The following is a 17,149-nucleotide window of genomic DNA, read 5'->3' on the forward strand; positions in this document are numbered from 1 at the left end:
GAACAAGTTAGAGGGGGAGTGCAGTCGACCATGGCCCAACCAGACAGTCCTCCTCTGGTGGAGAACAATCTGGCGTCTGTGGTGCAAATAGTTGAACATTTTGTTTCAGGCTAGTTTTGTTTAGACCAAAGATAGACACGAAGTGGCGGAATAACTGAGCGGGTCGGGCAGCATCTCCGGAGAGCTGTCTTTGGGCAACATTTCATGGGATAGATGACGTTTCTGGTCGGGACCTTTTCTACACAGAGTTTAGTTTCGAGATACAGCATGGAAAAAAGCGCTTCAACCCACCATGTCCATGCCGACTATCGATCACCCGTTCACACCTGTTCTATGTTATCCCTCTTTCTCACCCACTTCCTACACACTGCGGACAATTTACAGAGGCCAATTAACCTACAAACCCGCATGTCTTTGGGATGTGCGAGGAAATCAGAGCACCCGGAGGAAACCCACAAGGTCACAGGGAGAACGTGCCAACTCCACACAGGCAGCACCCGTAGGTAGGATCAAACCCGGGTCTCTGGCGCTGTGAGGTAGCAGCTCTATCGCTGCACCAGCCCAATCCAACGCTGATGACAGTGACCATTGGAATCACTCTAGTTACAGAGTGTTAGAGAGCCATACAGCACGGAACCAGTCCAACTTGCCCATGCCGACAAAGATGCCCCATCTACACTAGTCCCACCTACGCAAGTATGGCCCGTATCCCTCTAAAGCCATCTTATCCGTGTATCCTGTCCAAGTGTCTTTTAAATGCTGTGGTAGTACCTGCCTCAACTACCTCCTCGGGCAGCTCGTTCCATCAACCCACCACCCACTGGGTGGGAAAAACTTGCCCCTCAGGTTCCTATTAAACCTTTCCCCTTCTCACCTTAAACCAATGCCCTCTGGTTCTTGGTTCCCCTGCTCTGGGCAGAGGGGCTGTTGGTGGTGGCGATGGATGGTGGGTTTGCAGTAGTGACGTTGGGGGCTGCGCGAAGCCCTACAGCAGCCGGGTGAGGGATGTGGGTCCAAACCCGGGCAGGTGCGACTGGTATAGATGGGACATCTCGGTTGGCATGGGCAAGTTGGGCTGAAGCCTTGTTTCCAAGATACGACTCTACAACTATGAATCTAATATCAAAAGTCAGTCTTTAGACTAGATATCGAGCGTGAAAACAGGCCCATCGGCCCAACGAGTCCGTGCTGACCAGAGATCACGCGTACACTAACACTATCCTACACGCTAGGATACACAATTTTACCGAAGCCAATTAACCTTCAAACCTGTACGTCTTTGGAGTGTTCGAGGAAACCGGAGCACCCGGAGAAAACCCACGTGGTCACAGGAAGAATGTACAAACTCCGCACAGACAGCAGCTGCAGTCAGGATCGAACCAGGGTCTTTGGCGCTGTAAGGCAGTAACTAAATCGCTGTGACACTGTCGCAACAAGAGACCCTGGTATGTTGAATCAAAAAGCATGAAGAATACAATTTACAAACAGTACCATTTATTTGCAAATGAAGCAATTTACATACATATTAAACTATTCTTAATTAAACAGCTTTCGTGGTTGAAATTTTTTTAAATGATGCAAACTGACAATGTATAATAATCACCGTAAATAACACTGAAAGTGAAACAAAATTAAAAATATTATGCATATATAACATTGAATCAACAGATTTTTATGTGGTGAATATAATTTGAAAAACTTTGGCCATTTTTGCAAAAAAATAAGTCAGGGTATAATAATCTAGCACCTAGTTTAACGACAGGTCACAACTGAACCATCAGTAGATCCCATCAAGGAATTAATGATCTTTGAATCTTGCATCGGTGAAAGAAAGTATAGAGAGAAAATGCTGAATAATCTATCACATCTGCCTGTAGAAGCAGATACAATATGACTTCTAAAAAACACATTTGGGCAGATGTATGGCAAGAAGTATTGAGGACAATGGGCCAATGGAACTGACTCAGTACACTTTTTCAGCACTGGACAATGTGAGGCGAATAGTGAGAGGCCGGGATAGAATGAATGTGGAGAGGATGTTTCCACTGGTGGGAGAGTCTAGGACCAGAGGCCATAGCCTCAGAATAAAAGGACGTAACTTTAGAAAAGAAATGAGGGGGAATTTTGTTTGTCAGAGGGTGGTGAATCTGTGGAATCCATTGCCACAGATGGCTGTGGAAGCCAAGTCACTGGATATTTTTAAGGCGGAGATTGACAGATTCTTGATTAGTAAGGGTGTCAGGGGTTATGGGGAGAAGGCAGGAGAATGGGGTTGAGAGGGAAAGATAGGCTGGCTGTGATTGAATGGCAAAGTAGACTTAATGGGCTGAATGGCCCAATTTTGCTCCTATGACTTATGAACTTACGATTATTTTAACTTCAATGAGTTTCGAAAATGAACCATTTGTTTGATGTTGGCAATTGGTCAAATGAAAAACATAAAACATTTCACATAATATATTAACAATTTGGACATGGAAGAAGAAAGAAAAATCATCTTTTTGAGACCTGGATTGTTCTATTTTATCAACACAAATATTTAAATGGGAATAGTTGCATCTTGGAACTATTATAATATTGGAAAATCAAAACCTCTGATGTTGAGAAACTGAAATGTTGGAAGAACTCAGCAATTCGAGCAGCATCTATGGAGGAAGAACCCGTACAATGTTTCAGGTCAAAGTCCCTTCGGTAAAATTCAACAAAGGGTCCACCTAACTGGTTGAGTTCATCCACCATTTCTTGAGTTGTAATGTTTAATGCTTGGTTGAAAATGTTTCCAGCTGTCAGTGACTGAGGGAGAAACATTGTTGTAGGAAGTGGGACATGTGGATGTAAAGATGGTTGTACGCTGCGCCACCTAGACTATGATCCTTGTCCGTATACCACTGAAACACAAATGAGAAGAACAATCATGGCTTGCTTTGACATGGAAGTTACTTGCTTTTTAATTTCTTTCAAGAACCAACCAAATAATGGGCTGGTCATTTTTTTAGTAATGTTTTAGTTTAGTTTATTATTGTAACATGTGACAAGCTTTTTCATTGCGTGCTATCCAGCCAGCAGAAAGACTATACATGATTACAAGCATCGGAAATGTCCTCTTTCTTCAGGGAACGCGAGTTCCCCTCCCCTACTATAGATGAGGCTCTCACCAGGGTCTCTTCAATACCCCGTAACACTGCTCTCTCTCCCCATCCACCCACTCGCAACAAGGGCAGAGTCCCCCTAGTCCTCCCCTTCCACCCCACTAGCCGTCACATACAACAAATAATCCTCCGTCAGTTTCGCCACCTCCAACGTGACCCCACCACTCACCACATCTTCCCATCTCCCCCTCTGCCTGCTTTCCGCAAAGACCGCTCCCTCCATAACTCCCTAGTCAATTCTTCCCTTCCCTCCCGTACCACCCCCTCCCCGGGCATTTTCCCTTGCAACCGCAAGAGATGCTACACGTGTCGCTTTACCTCCCCCTCGACTCCATTCAAGGACCCAAGCAGTCGTTCCAGGTGAGGCAGAGGTTCACCTGCACCTCCTCCAACCTCATCTATTGCATCCGCTGCTCTAGATGTCAGCTGATCTACATCGGTGAGACCAAGCTTAGGCTTGGCGATCGTTTCGCCGAACACCTCCACTCGGTCCGCATTAACCAACCACCGCATTAATCTCCCGGTGGCTCAGCACTTCAACTCCCCCTCCCATTCCGAATCCGCCCTCTCTGTCCTGGGCCTCCTCCATTGCCAGTGTGAGCACCACCGGAAACTGGAGGAGCAGCACCTCATATTCCGCTTGGGCAGTCTGCACCCTAGCGGCATAAACAATGACTTCTCCAATTTCCGGTAGTCCTTGCTGTCTCCTCCCCTTCTCAGCTCTCCCTCAGCCCTCGGGCTCCTCCTCTTCCTTTCTTCTGCCCTCCCCCCACATCAGTCTGAAGAAGGGTTTTGGCCCGAAACGTTGCCTATTTCCTTCGCTCCATAGATGCTGCTGCACCCGCTGAGTTTCTCCAGCACTTTTGTCTACATGATTACAATCAGGCCGTCCATGATGTACAAATGCAGGATAACGGGAATAACATTTAGTGCAAGATAAAGTCTGATTAGAGTTTGATTAAAGATAGCCCGAAGGTCTCCAATGAGGTAGATGGGAGTGTGTAGGAAGGAACTGCAGATACTGGTTTAAACCGAAGAGAGACATTAAAAGCTGGAGTAACTCAGCAGAATCAGGCAGCATCTCTGGGAGAGAGGGGTTAGGACCGATGAGGTAGTCGAGACAGGTATTATAACAACATTTAAAAGGTGGGGAATCTCGGTCGGCACGGACGACTTGGGCCTCTGTGACTATATCTGGCTGGGCAGCAACTCGTCAAATAACAAGCGGAAAGAATTAACAATGATTTTTCCACCAAGAATTGGCCCAGTATTTTACACACGATTTTACTTAATAACATGGAACATAGAATGGTACAGCACAAGAACAGGTCTGTGCTGAAAATAATCCCAAGACTGTGTAGGAAAGAACTGCAGATGCTGGTTTAAATTGAAGGTAGACAAACTGCTGGAGTAACTCAGCAGAACAGGCAGCATCTCTGGAGAGAAGGAATGGGTAAAGTTTTGGGTCGGGACCCTTCTTCAGACTGATGTCAGGGGAGTGGGCGGGACAGAGATAGAATGTAGTCGGAGACAATAAGATGGCTGGGAGAACTGGTCGGATACAATAAAGGGCCTGTCCCAATAGGCGAATTTTTAGGCGACTGCTGGCAACTGTCATAGTCGTGGCAGGTCGCCGAATGGCCTGTCCCACTTAGGTGATGTTTTAGGCGACTGTCGGTGACTACGACAATGGAATTCACCGAAGTCAGCGACAACCTACACATTCCTGGCAACAACCTATGCCAACCTACGACAGCACCTACATCAGGAGAAGACAAGCTACAACAAGCCCACGGTCACTGAACATTTCAAAATCCAGCGGCAACCAGAAAAACTACTCACGACCTTACAGGCGACATCCCGACGCCGGCAGTCACCTAAAAAATCGCCTAAGTGGGACAGGCCCTTAAGATTGGTGGGAGAACTGGGTCGGCGACAGTAAGACTGGTGGGAGAACTGATGCCATGACTTGCGTAGAGATAATGCCAAGACTTTTATCTGTCTTCATGTGATCCATATCCTGCCATATCCATGTGCCTATCCAAAAGTCTCCTAAACACCACTGTCGTATCAGCCTCCATCCCTGGCAGCACATTCCAGGCACCCACCTCCCTTTGTGTAAAAAAAAAACTTGCCCCGCACATCTCCTTTAAACTTTGCTCCTCTTAACTTAAAGCTATGCCCTTTAGTATTTGACATTTTTCTCCCAGGGATAATAGGGTCTTCTACACCCTATCTATGTCTCTTATAATTTTACACACTTCTTTCAGATCTCCCAGAGAAAACCATTCACGTCTGCATGACCTCTTCCAGTAGCTAAACACCTCTAATCCAGGCATCGTTCGGGTAAAAATGGATGGTTTAATAGAAATAATTTTCAGGGAAATTTCCTTTGAAGTCACGTAGCGTTTTATAAACTGCAGTGCCTCAACGTACCATGGCTTGGAAATCCACTTCTTTATCAACAAGAGCTTCCGAAATGTGTGCTGATTGTTGGAAATGGACATTATCTGAAAGAGAGTGTATTAGTGAGATGATATTCCACTTTGCGCGATGTATTGTGCTAAGGCAAACAAAGTGATAATTCCAAATGACATATTGACATCTTTCGGCGAGCATTATAACGCATTAAACTGTACAAATATGCGTTCTGTATACATGTCTAGAAAATTACTCAGATGTTAAATAGAATGTCTAATGCTCCATAATGAAGTATTATTGCTAATGCAGTGTTTGGTTCGCAGATAGGTCTACGATCAGCAGTTTAAATATAGGTATGATTTACTTAAGCCACTGAATGATCGAGTATCTCTCAACCTCACCATCTGCTGTTCCATGAATCAGGAGGTAATCAACCAATCTGAATTTTTCAGCTCTTTCCATCACTGTAGAATTCTGGAAAGCAATTCAAAAGGTTATCCATGGAAGCAAATAAGTGCAGGTGAACACAAACAGGTCAGGCAGTGTTCTCCAGAGAAAAGGAATAGAAGAAGCACAAGAAGGGTCTCCACCCGAACGTCACCTATTCCTTTTCTCCAGAGAAGTTGTCTCACCCACTGAGTTACTCCATCTTTTTGTGTCAATCTTCAGTTTAAACCAGCATCTGCAGTTCCTTCCTACACAGAGAATTGCAGATGCCGGTTAAGACACAATTCAGGCACAAAGTGCTGGAGGAACTCCGTGGGTCAGGCAGTGTCTATAGATGCAATGGATCAATGACATTTCAGGTCGGGACCCTTCCTCAGACTGATAAATTCTATTTAATGTAGAGATGGCTGTAGCTTTGGAAGTAGTGATCTATGATTTATGAAAAGTCAGCGAGACTTGACAGTTTTCACAAGTTCATGAGGTGGAATTAGACCATTCGGCCCTTCCAGTCGACTCCACCATTCCAATCATGGCTGATCTATCTTTCCCTCTCAAACCCATTCTCCTGCCTTCTCCCCATTTACCTTTCAATATGTAGAAACAAGGAACTGCAGATGCTGGTTAATACAAAAAAGGCCACATAATGCTGGAGTAGCTCAGCAGGTTAGGCAGCATCTCTGGAGAACATGGATGTTTTCGATAGTGGTATGGATATATTTTAGAAGGTCTCGATTTGTTTAGTTTGGAGATACAACATGGAAACAGGCTCTGTGGCCCACCGAGTTTGCTTAAGATTCCAGCATCTGCAGTCCCCGTGTCTCCATCACCCTTCTGTCACTTAAAATAAACTCACTTTCTGTTCTCTCCACTTCCGATTGATGATCTTTGATCTAAATGTTAATGCTGTTTCTCTCTCCACAGATGCTGCCTAACCCACCGTGTGTTTCTAGCATTGTTTATTTATGTTTTAAATATTTGAGAAGCAGTTCTTCAAATCCTGCAGTAAAGTAGAAAAGTTTTGAATTAGTTTAGAGAAACAGCATAGAAACAGGTCCTTCGGCCCACAGAGTCCATGCCGACCACCGATCACCCACTCACACTAATCCTATGTCGGAACTCTATCCATCTTCTCCTGAGATGCTGCCTGACCCGCTCAGTTACTCCAGCACCTTGTGTCTTTTTTCAATAAATAGTAACATTGGCTGGGGGACACAACTCAATCCCAGACCATCAAATTAGGTTAAAATTGCCACAGTGTGACTGAAATCTTAAAAATGACGAGACCTTACCTTGTAGAACTGAAGGTTGTCCTCTTTCGTAGGATAGCCCATGTAACGCTCGGTGTAGATAGAATCTGTAGATAAATCAGCCATGATTGAATGGTGGAGTAGACTAAATGGGCTGAATGGCCTAATTCTGCTCCTATGACATATGGACTTATGGTAACATTTGAAACACAGTGAATTTAAGTTAAATAACTCTTAAGGAATATACTCGAACAACTCTTCCAAAAGTATTGATTTTGGATGTGTGAATTGTTACATTTTTCAATTTTCATATTGAGTGTGTGTTGGTTAGTTTAGTTTAGAGATTTCGAGATACAGCATGGAAATAGGCCCTTCAGCCCACTGAGTCCATACTAACCATCGAGCATCTGTTCACACTAGTTTCATCTTATCCCAGATTCCCATCCACTCCCTACAAACCCGTCTTTGGTATGTGGGAGGAAACCAGAGCACCTGGAGGAAACCCACGCGGTCACAGGGAGAACGTGCAAACTCCTCACAGACTGCACCCCGTGGTCAGGAGCAAACCCGGGCCACTGTGCCGCCCATAAACCACTCTGAAGTTTCTCCTGATTCTCCTGTTAAACAAAACGCTCTGCTCGGATTTAGTCTTAGAAATATGCTAAATATGGTTTAAACATGCATTCTTTTAAGTATTGTGGGAGATATTTCCATTTAGTTGAATTATTCTTTGCTGCTCTAAGAACAAACAAGAACACTGAGAAGTTAAAGATTAATATTGATGCAGAATTAAACTGGGCATATAGAGTTAGAACTATACATAGAAACATAGAAACATAGAAAATAGGTGCAGGAGTAGGCCATTCGGTCCTTCGAGCCTGCACCGCCATTCAATATGATCATGGCTGATCATCCAACTCAGTATCCTGTACCTGCCTTCTCTCCATACCCCCTGATCCCTTTAGCCACATCTAACTCCCTCTTAAATATAGCCAATGAACTGGCCCCAACTACCTTCTGTGGCAGAGATTCACCACTCTCTGTATACAGTGTGGAAGCAGGCCCTTTGGCCCACCTTATCCATGCCGACCAAGTTGGCATATTGGGCCAGTCTAACATGTTTGCATTTGGCCCATAGGTCATTTTACTTATGTTGAATAATGAATCTTTATTATGTAAAATCTTGACTAAATTCATCCATATTTAGTTTAATTTATTGTCAAGTGTACCAAGGTACAGTGAAAAGCTTTTGTTGCGTGCTAACCAGACAGCAAAGTTCACAGTCTAGAGAGACATTAAAGGGAATAACAATCATATTCTGTATTTTGTATCTTTCCCTTTGCTTAGTTCAGATGCTCACTATAACCAGTTCATTGGTAGGGGGCGCTGCACTGGCAGCGCCTGTCGGCAGCGTGTCCGTCTTTTTTTCAACTTTTTTTATTTTTTTAGTATGTTTAAAAGTGTGTTTTTAATGTTTCTTTGTGTGTTATGTGTGGGGGGTGGTGTGGGGGGGTAAGGGGGAAACCGTTTCGGCCGCCTCTTCCATGGAGAGGCGACTTTTTCAGGCCGCCTCCCCCGTGGCCTAACAGCATGGATCGGCGCCGACTTTCTCGGAGACGCGCCCGGAGCTTCAGCGGCGGGCACAGCGTGGACTCTCAGCGCGGAGCGGGTGAGACCTCGTTGGAGGGGAGCGCTCCGTTACGCTGGCCCGCGGCAGCCGGCAGCCTGAAGCAGCGGTCTGCAGAACTCCAGCTGGTGCGGCGTCTACAGCCCGGGATCTCACGTTGGGGACCCGGGTGGAAGAAGCTTCCACCGCCGGCCCGCGGCCATCTTCTACCGCGGGCGCGGTATGGACTTAACATCACCCCAGGAGGGGAGCTTCGACCGCCGGCCCTGCAGACTGCGGTGCTTCCGGCTGCGGCACGGCAGGCACTTTAAAACTTTGACCGCCGGCCTGCGGCCTACACCAGCCTGAAGCCGCGGTCTCTGGTTGGGAAGAGCCGATCCTGGACTCACCTTGACTTTGACTTTGTCCCTTACCATCTGGACGCCCGCAGCAACGGCTGTGGAGGGTGGAGGTCCCGACCACGGGGGAAAATGGAGGAGGACTGGCCAAGCTCTGTGCCTTCCACCACAGTGATGAATGCTGTGGTGGATGTTTGTGTAAAATTTTAATGTGGTTGTGTTCTTTATTATTGTACCGCTGTTGGCAACCCAAATACCACCGACCTTGATTGTGTGGCAATTAAATTATTTCAATTCAATTTCAATAACACACGAAATTAAACACCAAACATGTCTCCACCAAAGACATAGGACACAAAGAGTTAATCTTTAAGTTATGTATATGTGGATGTTGCCAGAACTTGAGGGCCTGAGCTACAGGGTGAGGTTGAGCAGGCTAGGACTTTATTCCTTGGAGCGCAGGATGCTGAGGAGTGTACTTAGAGGTGTATAAAATCATGAGGAGAATAGATATGGTAGAAGGCACAAAGATAGCCTAGCCTTTATGCCAATGAGAAGTGAAAACTAAAAAACAAATTGGCGAATTAGGGGAATAGATAGGGTGAATGTGCAGAGTCTAGGAGAACCAAGAACCAGAGGACATGTGTTTAAGGTGAGGGGAAAGATTTAATAGGAATCCGAGGAGCAACTTTTTCCATACAAAGGGTGATGATCATAGGGAATGGGCTGCCAGAGGAGAAACTGTCTGACAATTTAAACATGTAAAAGACATTAGTAGAGGTACGTGGATAGGAGAGGATAAGGGCCAAATGCGGCCACTGGGGAATGGGGTATCTTGGTCGTCGTGGGCAAGGTGGGCCGAAGGGCCGATTGGCGTGCTGTATTAATCTATATCCATTGTCCATAAAAATATGATGGTATATTAATTAGAACTTACCATAATATGTCCAGTTGGACACCGGAGCAACAGCAATACCACACTTGAAAACTCTGGAGCCTGCTCCAAGTACCATCGATGTGACATAGCCTCCATAAGACTAAAATGAATGGAAAGCAACAAGTTACTTTCAATTATCATGCACTGTTCAGTTTAAATAATCGTCATGTGTAACAAGCTACAGTGAAATCCATTTTGTTGCGTGCTAACCGGTCAGCGGAAAGATTACACATGATTACAATCATGCCGTCCACAATGTACAGATGCAGGATAAAGGGAATAACGTTTTGTGTAAGATCAAATCCAGTAAAATTCGGTTAAATAATAATAATAATAATCTTTATTGTCATTGTACGAGACAACAAAATTTTGTTGGAGCAGTCCTCCAGCTGCACAGGAATATGAGTATAAAAATACGTTTAAAAACAGAACTATTAAAAATTTAGACTATAAACATACAGGAGTATGGGTGGGTGTGTGAGAGGGGGGGGAATCAGTGTGGGAGGGGGATAGAGTTCAGTAGTGTCACAGCTCTATGGTAGAAGCTGTTTTTCAGTCTTGTCGTGCGGGCGCTCAGTGTCCTGTATCGTCTTCCTGAGGGCAGGAGGGTGAAGAGACAGTGTCCAGGGTGTGTGCTGTCTCTAATGATGCCCTTGACCCTCCGGATGCAGCGGGTCCGGTAGATGTCCTCCAGACTGGGGAGCTGGGTGCCAGTGATCCTCTCAGCAGTCTTGATGACGCGTTGGAGAGCTTTCCTGTTCTCTGCGGTGCAGCCAGAGTACCATACTGTGATGCAGTATGTAAGAACTGACTCGATGGCTGACCTGTAGAAGCTCACCAGCAGCTGTTGTGGGAGATGTGCCCTCTTCAAGCACCTCAGGAAGTGAAGCCTTTGAAGTCCTTTCTTGGCCGTCGCCGTGATGTTGAAGGTCCAGGTCAGGTCGTGGCTGATGTTGACCCCGAGGTACCTGATGTTCTGCACAGCCTCCACTGTCTCGCCATTAATGGTGATGGGCTGATGGACGAAGGTCTTCGGTCTCCTCCTGAAGTCCAGGATCATCTCCTTTGTTTTTGCTGCGTTGAGGATCAGGTTGTTCTCACGGCTCCAGCTCACCAGGTTCTCTACCTCTGTCCTGTAGGCGGCCTCGTTGTTACTCGTGATCCTGCCTACCACGATGGTGTCATCTGCAAACTTTAATATGGTGTTGGCCTCGTGGGTGGGTTTGCAGTCAAGAGTGTAGAGGGAGAAGAGGAATGGGCTCAACACACAGCCCTGTGGTGCACCGATGTTCAGGGTGATGCTGGAGGAGACCTGCCTCCCCATGCGCACAGTCTGTGGTCGGCCGGTGAGAAAGTCCAGGACCCAGCTGCTCAGGTGTGTGTTGAGGCCCAGGTGGTCCAGCTTAGTGACTAGTTTATGGGGGGGGATGGTGTTAAAGGCGGAGCTATAATCTATGAATAGCATCCGCACATAACTGTCCCGCTGGTCAAGGTGTGTCAGGGTGGAGTGGAGGGCCAGTGACACTGCGTCCTCCGTCGACCTGTTTGCCCTATAGGCAAATTGGTGGTGGTCTAAGGAGGGGGGGATGCTGTTCTTCAAGTGTCCCAGTGCCAGACGTTCGAAGCACTTCATCACCACCGGTGTCAGCGCCACTGGCCGATAGTCGTTGAGGGACCTGATGGCTGATTGTTTTGGCACAGGGATGATTGTGGCTGTCTTGAGGCATGTGGGGACGGAGGCCTGCAGCAGGGAGGTGTTAAACAGGTCCGTGAGCACCGCAGTCAGCTCCCCTGCGCAGTGCTTCAGAACCCGTCCTGGTACTCCGTCAGGTCCGGTGGCCTTGTTGGGGTTGATGTGCTGCAGGGTCCGTCTCACGTCGTGGGGGCTCAGAGTCAGCACCGGTGGTGAGGGTCCCTGCTGTGCCCGTATGTTGTCACTGCTGTCGGCGCAATCAAACCTGGCAAAAAAACAGTTCAGGTCGTCAGGGAGGGATGAGCTTTGTGCGTGTGTGGAGCTGTTGTAGCCGGTGATGGTTCTGATGCCCTGCCACACGCGTCGAGAGTCTGAGCTGTTAAAATGCTCCTCGATACGCTTCGTGTAGCGGTGCTTTGCTTCCCTGATGCCCTTCCTCAGACTGGACCTTGCTGTTCTGTAGGCCTCTGCATCACCTGAGTGGAAAGCTGCATCCCGGGCCTTCAGCAGACCAGTTACAGTGCCATTCATCCATGGCTTATGGTTGGGGAGTGTCAGTATTGTCCTCTGTGTGGTGACACTGTTCATACAGAAGGTGATGTAATCCAATACTGATGAGGCGTAGGTGTTGAGGTCTGTGTGGTTGTTGTGAGTGGCAGCCTGTTTAAAGATGTCCCAATCAGTGTACTCAAAGCAGTTCTGTAGCCTGTCCATGGCTCCTTCTGGCCAGACCATGATGGTGCGAACTGTTGGCTTTGTCCTTGCAATGAGGGGTCTGTATGCAGGTGTTAAGTACAGACTGATGTGATCGGATCGGCCAAGATGGGGACAGGGGGACGCTTTGTAGCTCTTGGCAATGTTGCAGTAGACCTGGTCCAAGATATTATTTCCTCTGGTCGGAAAATCAATAAACTGGTGAAATGTTGGCATTACAGTCTTCAGCTTGGCGTGATTGAAGTCTCCTGCTATTAAAAACACGCCGTCTGGGTGGTTGTTTTTCAGCTGGTGGATAGCATCATGCAGACTAGCCAGTGCTAGTTTAGCGTTAGCTTGCGGTGGTATGTAAACAGCAGTGAGGAACACCATTGTAAACTCCCTTGGCAGATAAAACGGTCTGCATTTCACTGTAATAAACTCTAAGTCCGGGGAGCAAAAAGTCTCAACAATGTCAGTGGTGGTGCACCATGAGTTACACACATATTTGCACACACCACCGCCTTTATCCTTACCGGAGTCAGCTGTTCGGTCTGCTCGATAAACAGTCCGGCCTGCTAGCTCAATAGCAGCATCAGGGATGTTCGGATTCAGCCAGGTTTCGGTGAAGAAGAAAGCACAGCTACTTATCCTGTTTGAGTGAAGCCTCAGTCTGAGTTCATCGATCTTGTTGACAATGGACTGGGCGTTCGCTATAAACAGGCTGGGCAAAGCTGGTCGGTCCGGTGAGCTCCTCAGCCTAACGTGGATGCCGGCCCGCTTGCCCCGCTTTTGCTTCCTCTCCCGTCTCTCCCGTCTCCGTCCCCGTCTGCCCCACTTGCTGCTTCGGCTCGTTATCCAGGCAGGCACCGCTGTGCGGAGCAGCTCCTCCACTATAGCAGGTGGAGGGGGTGGAATGTAGGTTGTACTCCGAATATTCAAGATGTGCAGTCGGTTATAAGTTATGTTTGTTCCCATTTGAAGGGAAAGGCTCACAGTGCAGAAAGTAAACGTTAAAAAAAACACGAAAAACACTAAAAACCGGCAACTAGAGGGAGAGCTCCAAGCCGCTGCGACTGTGCGCGCCGCCATCTTTTCTCGGAGTCTGAGGGTCTCTAAAGAGGTAGATGGTAGGTCAGGATTGCTCTCCAGTTGTTGATAAGATGGTTCCGTTGCCTAATAACAGACTCGGTCCCTGAATCTGGAGGTATGCGTTTTCACACTTTTGTACCTCTTGCCTGATGGATAAGGGGAGAAGAGGGAGTGACCGGGGTGGGACTGATCCTTGATTATGCTGGTGGCCTTAATTGTTATAGAACCTGCCTCAACTACCTCCTCGGGCAGGTCGTTCTATAAATCCTCCACTCTGTGTGATTCCCCTCTTGATCTTCTACACCTCTGTAAGATCAGCCCTCAGCCTCCTGCGCTCCAAGGAATAAAGTCCAAGCCAGCCCAACCTCTTCCGACAGCTCGGACCCACGAGGCCTGGCAACATCCTCGCATATCTTCTCTGCATTCTTTCTAGCTCATTCCTACTCCATTCTTTTCAGACATCATTCCTACAGCAGGGTGACCAAAAGTGAACACAGTCCTCCAAACATGATCTCACCAACATCTCAATATCAAAGCCATGCTCCCTATATCAAATAATCTATCATTATTTATTCTGTAGGCATTTCCACCACGAGAGCTGGCAAAGATATATTCACACAACTAATAAAATGTAATTTTGAATAAAAATCCAGCTATGGTAATGATGATGTAACTTGTTTAACATAGAACTTTGAAGTCTGAAGAATGGTCTCAACCCAAAACGTCACCCATTCCTTCTCTCCAGAGATGCTGCCTGTCCCACTGAATTACTCCAGCTTTTTGTGTATCTTCGGTATAGAACTTTACCTGATCCACTCATGAGTTTTAGGGAAGGGAATATGTTTGCATTGCACCAGGTAAAATGTTCCAGAATCATCCTAATCTCCCCTCTGAAATAATCTAGCAACCCTTTTATTTCAGAGGTAATATGGGATGGTCGATAAGTGGTAATGAACTTTAGTGACAATGAGGATAATGCTTTGTGTGCTGTCGTGTTCAATTCATTTCTCTTAACTAACCTGGTGTACTACTGAATTAGTAGCACTGCAAACATGCGTTATTCATTTTTCAACAGCATAATACAAAAGTACACAAAGTACATACAAGAAAATCATATATGTACTAGAAATAATTTGCACACTTACCCATCCCCAAATTGCTATTCTGGTCTCATCGATGAATCCCATTTCTATGAATTTCCTGTAAAATAACAAATATTGCTTAATTTTATTGAGCATTTAAGTTAGTCAACTGAGACATGCTTGGTTCAAAATCAATATTTTAAATACTTTAAACTCGTGTAATGCCATAGTCACAGAGTCATACAGCATGGAATCAGGCTCTTCGGCCCAATTTGCACATGCCGACCATGAAATCTCATCTACTACGCTAGACCCATCTGCCTGCATTTGGCTCATACCTCTCTAAACATTTCCTATCCTTGTACCTGTCCACGTGTTTTTTACATGTGATAGTTCCTTTGGAGCTCATTTCATATACACACCACCTTTGGTGTGAAAAAGTTGTCCATCAGGTTCCTCTCAACTTAAACCTATCTCCTCTGGTTATTGATTCTCCTACCCAGGATAAAAAGCTCTGTGCATTCACCCTATCTATTCCCCTCGTGATTTTATTCTTCAAATAACAGGTTAGATTAAAGGCAGCAAAATATAATTAGAGTAAAATTCTGCTGTAATATTTTTGATTCCCCTACTCGGGATAAAAGGCTCATGAGAGGAACATGTAGGGCAAATGCACTCTTTTACCCCGATTAGGGAAATCAAGATTTACAGGACATAGGTTTATGAGCGGAAATATTTAATAGGAACCAGAGAGACAACTTTTGTTTTGACACAAGGGTGATAGGTGTATGGAATGAGCTGCTGGAAGAAGTAATTGAGGCAGGTACTATAACAATGTTCAAGAAACATTTAGACAAGTAGCTGGATAGGATAGGTTTAGAGGGATGCGAGACAAATACAGGTAGGTGGGACTAATGTAGATGGGGCATAACTAGGCAAGTTGGGCTGAAGGGCCTGTTTCCATGCTGTATGACTCTATAACTAATTATCCTGCATCTATGCACTGTGGACGGCTGGTTAGCACACAAACAAAAGATTTTCACTGTACCTCGGTACATGTGACAACAATAAACTAAACTAATACACAGCATTATAAACTCCGAGTGGTTACGCACCTTGTTGCTCTGATTTGGTCTTCAACTTCATAAGTGCCTAATCTTCGATATATTGCGTGCATTATTTTGTCTCCTTGATAACCACTGCCTCTTCCGTCAAAGCTGGCAACTATGATCCCTTCTGTACTGGCAAGGTAGGTAGCCCAGCCGATGGAGAAACGGGCGTCAGCTTTCTGACTGTTTGGGCCTCCGTATCTGCAAGAAATAATACGGCAGCAATTTTACTTTAGTGATACGGCGTGGAAACAGGCCCTTCAGCCCACCGATCACCCATACACTAGTTCTATCCTACACACCAGGGACAATTTAGAGGCCTATTAACCTACAACCCCACACTTTGGAGTGTGGGAGCAAGCTAGAGCACCCGGTTGAATCCCATGTGGTCACAGGGAGAACATACAAACTTCATACAGACAGCACCCATAGTCAGGATCAAACACGGGTCTCCGGTACTATAAGCCAGCAAGTTTACTGCTGTGCCACTGTCTGCCCTAAATCACTTGAATTGGATTTTATCATGCACTAAATGTTGTACCCTTTATCCGTGCACTGTGGACGGCTTGATTGTAATCATTTATAGTATTTTCTTTGACTGGATAGCACGCACTGTACCTTGGTATACGTGACAATAAACTAAACTAAATCAAATGACAACCAAAGATACAGTCCATAGAATATAGAAACAAAGATCTGCAGATGCTAGTTTACTAGAAAAAGACACAAAATACTGGAGTAACTCAGCAAGTCAAGTAGCATCTCTGGAGAACATGGATAGTTGACAATTGGGGTTGGGATAATTTGGATAGGTGACAAATTCAGCCCAACCACTCCATCAATGTCCCTATCTGAAACATCACCCATCCATGTGCTCCAGACCCGGTGAGTTACTTCAGCATTTTGTGTTTTTTCCATGGAAGATTCCAGTTGCCACTGGTATAATTTGGATAATGTTTTTAGGTTAAAGCAGCTTTCAGGATCTCACTTACACATCGATGAGCAGTGGATATTTCTTTGTCTCATCAAAATGCGGTGGAAGTATCATTTGATACCAATAATCTGAAAAATATTTCAATTAGTAGCACTTAACACAGTTGTCATTAACACGAAGCAAAATTTGTCTAGGGACATGACAAGGATAACATCCTGCCACTTTGTTTTTTTCACTTATCTGACTTTTAAGCAAATATTGATGATAGATAAGGCACTTCCCACTGAGTACACATAGACCTTTTATTTGTAGATCTTTACAGTGCATTCAATGCACATATTAAAGATTAACCAACGTTCAAATAAAGCTCTGCAGAAGTG

At 45.7% G+C, this 17,149-nt stretch overlaps 1 protein-coding gene across 2 annotated transcripts in view; it reads right to left on the reverse strand.

Moving 5' to 3' along the window:
* Positions 1 to 1,509: 1,509 nt before the first annotated feature.
* Positions 1,510 to 17,149, reverse strand: part of LOC116975274 (dipeptidyl peptidase 4-like) — a 63,683-nt gene continuing 48,043 nt past the window's right edge. For both annotated transcript variants that reach the window (XM_033024157.1, XM_033024158.1), the window contains exons 19-26: positions 16,828 to 16,897; positions 15,842 to 16,036; positions 14,790 to 14,844; positions 10,167 to 10,266; positions 7,307 to 7,371; positions 5,972 to 6,044; positions 5,586 to 5,659; positions 1,510 to 2,888 (exon numbers count right to left, since the gene is read on the reverse strand). In XM_033024157.1, the coding sequence (XP_032880048.1) occupies positions 2,787 to 2,888; positions 5,586 to 5,659; positions 5,972 to 6,044; positions 7,307 to 7,371; positions 10,167 to 10,266; positions 14,790 to 14,844; positions 15,842 to 16,036; positions 16,828 to 16,897 (734 nt within the window). In that variant the 3' untranslated portion in view covers positions 1,510 to 2,786. The remainder of the gene's footprint in view (positions 2,889 to 5,585; positions 5,660 to 5,971; positions 6,045 to 7,306; positions 7,372 to 10,166; positions 10,267 to 14,789; positions 14,845 to 15,841; positions 16,037 to 16,827; positions 16,898 to 17,149) is intronic.

This window comes from Amblyraja radiata, chromosome 7 (assembly GCF_010909765.2).
Source record: "Amblyraja radiata isolate CabotCenter1 chromosome 7, sAmbRad1.1.pri, whole genome shotgun sequence".
In the NCBI taxonomy this organism is placed as follows: domain Eukaryota; kingdom Metazoa; phylum Chordata; class Chondrichthyes; order Rajiformes; family Rajidae; genus Amblyraja; species Amblyraja radiata.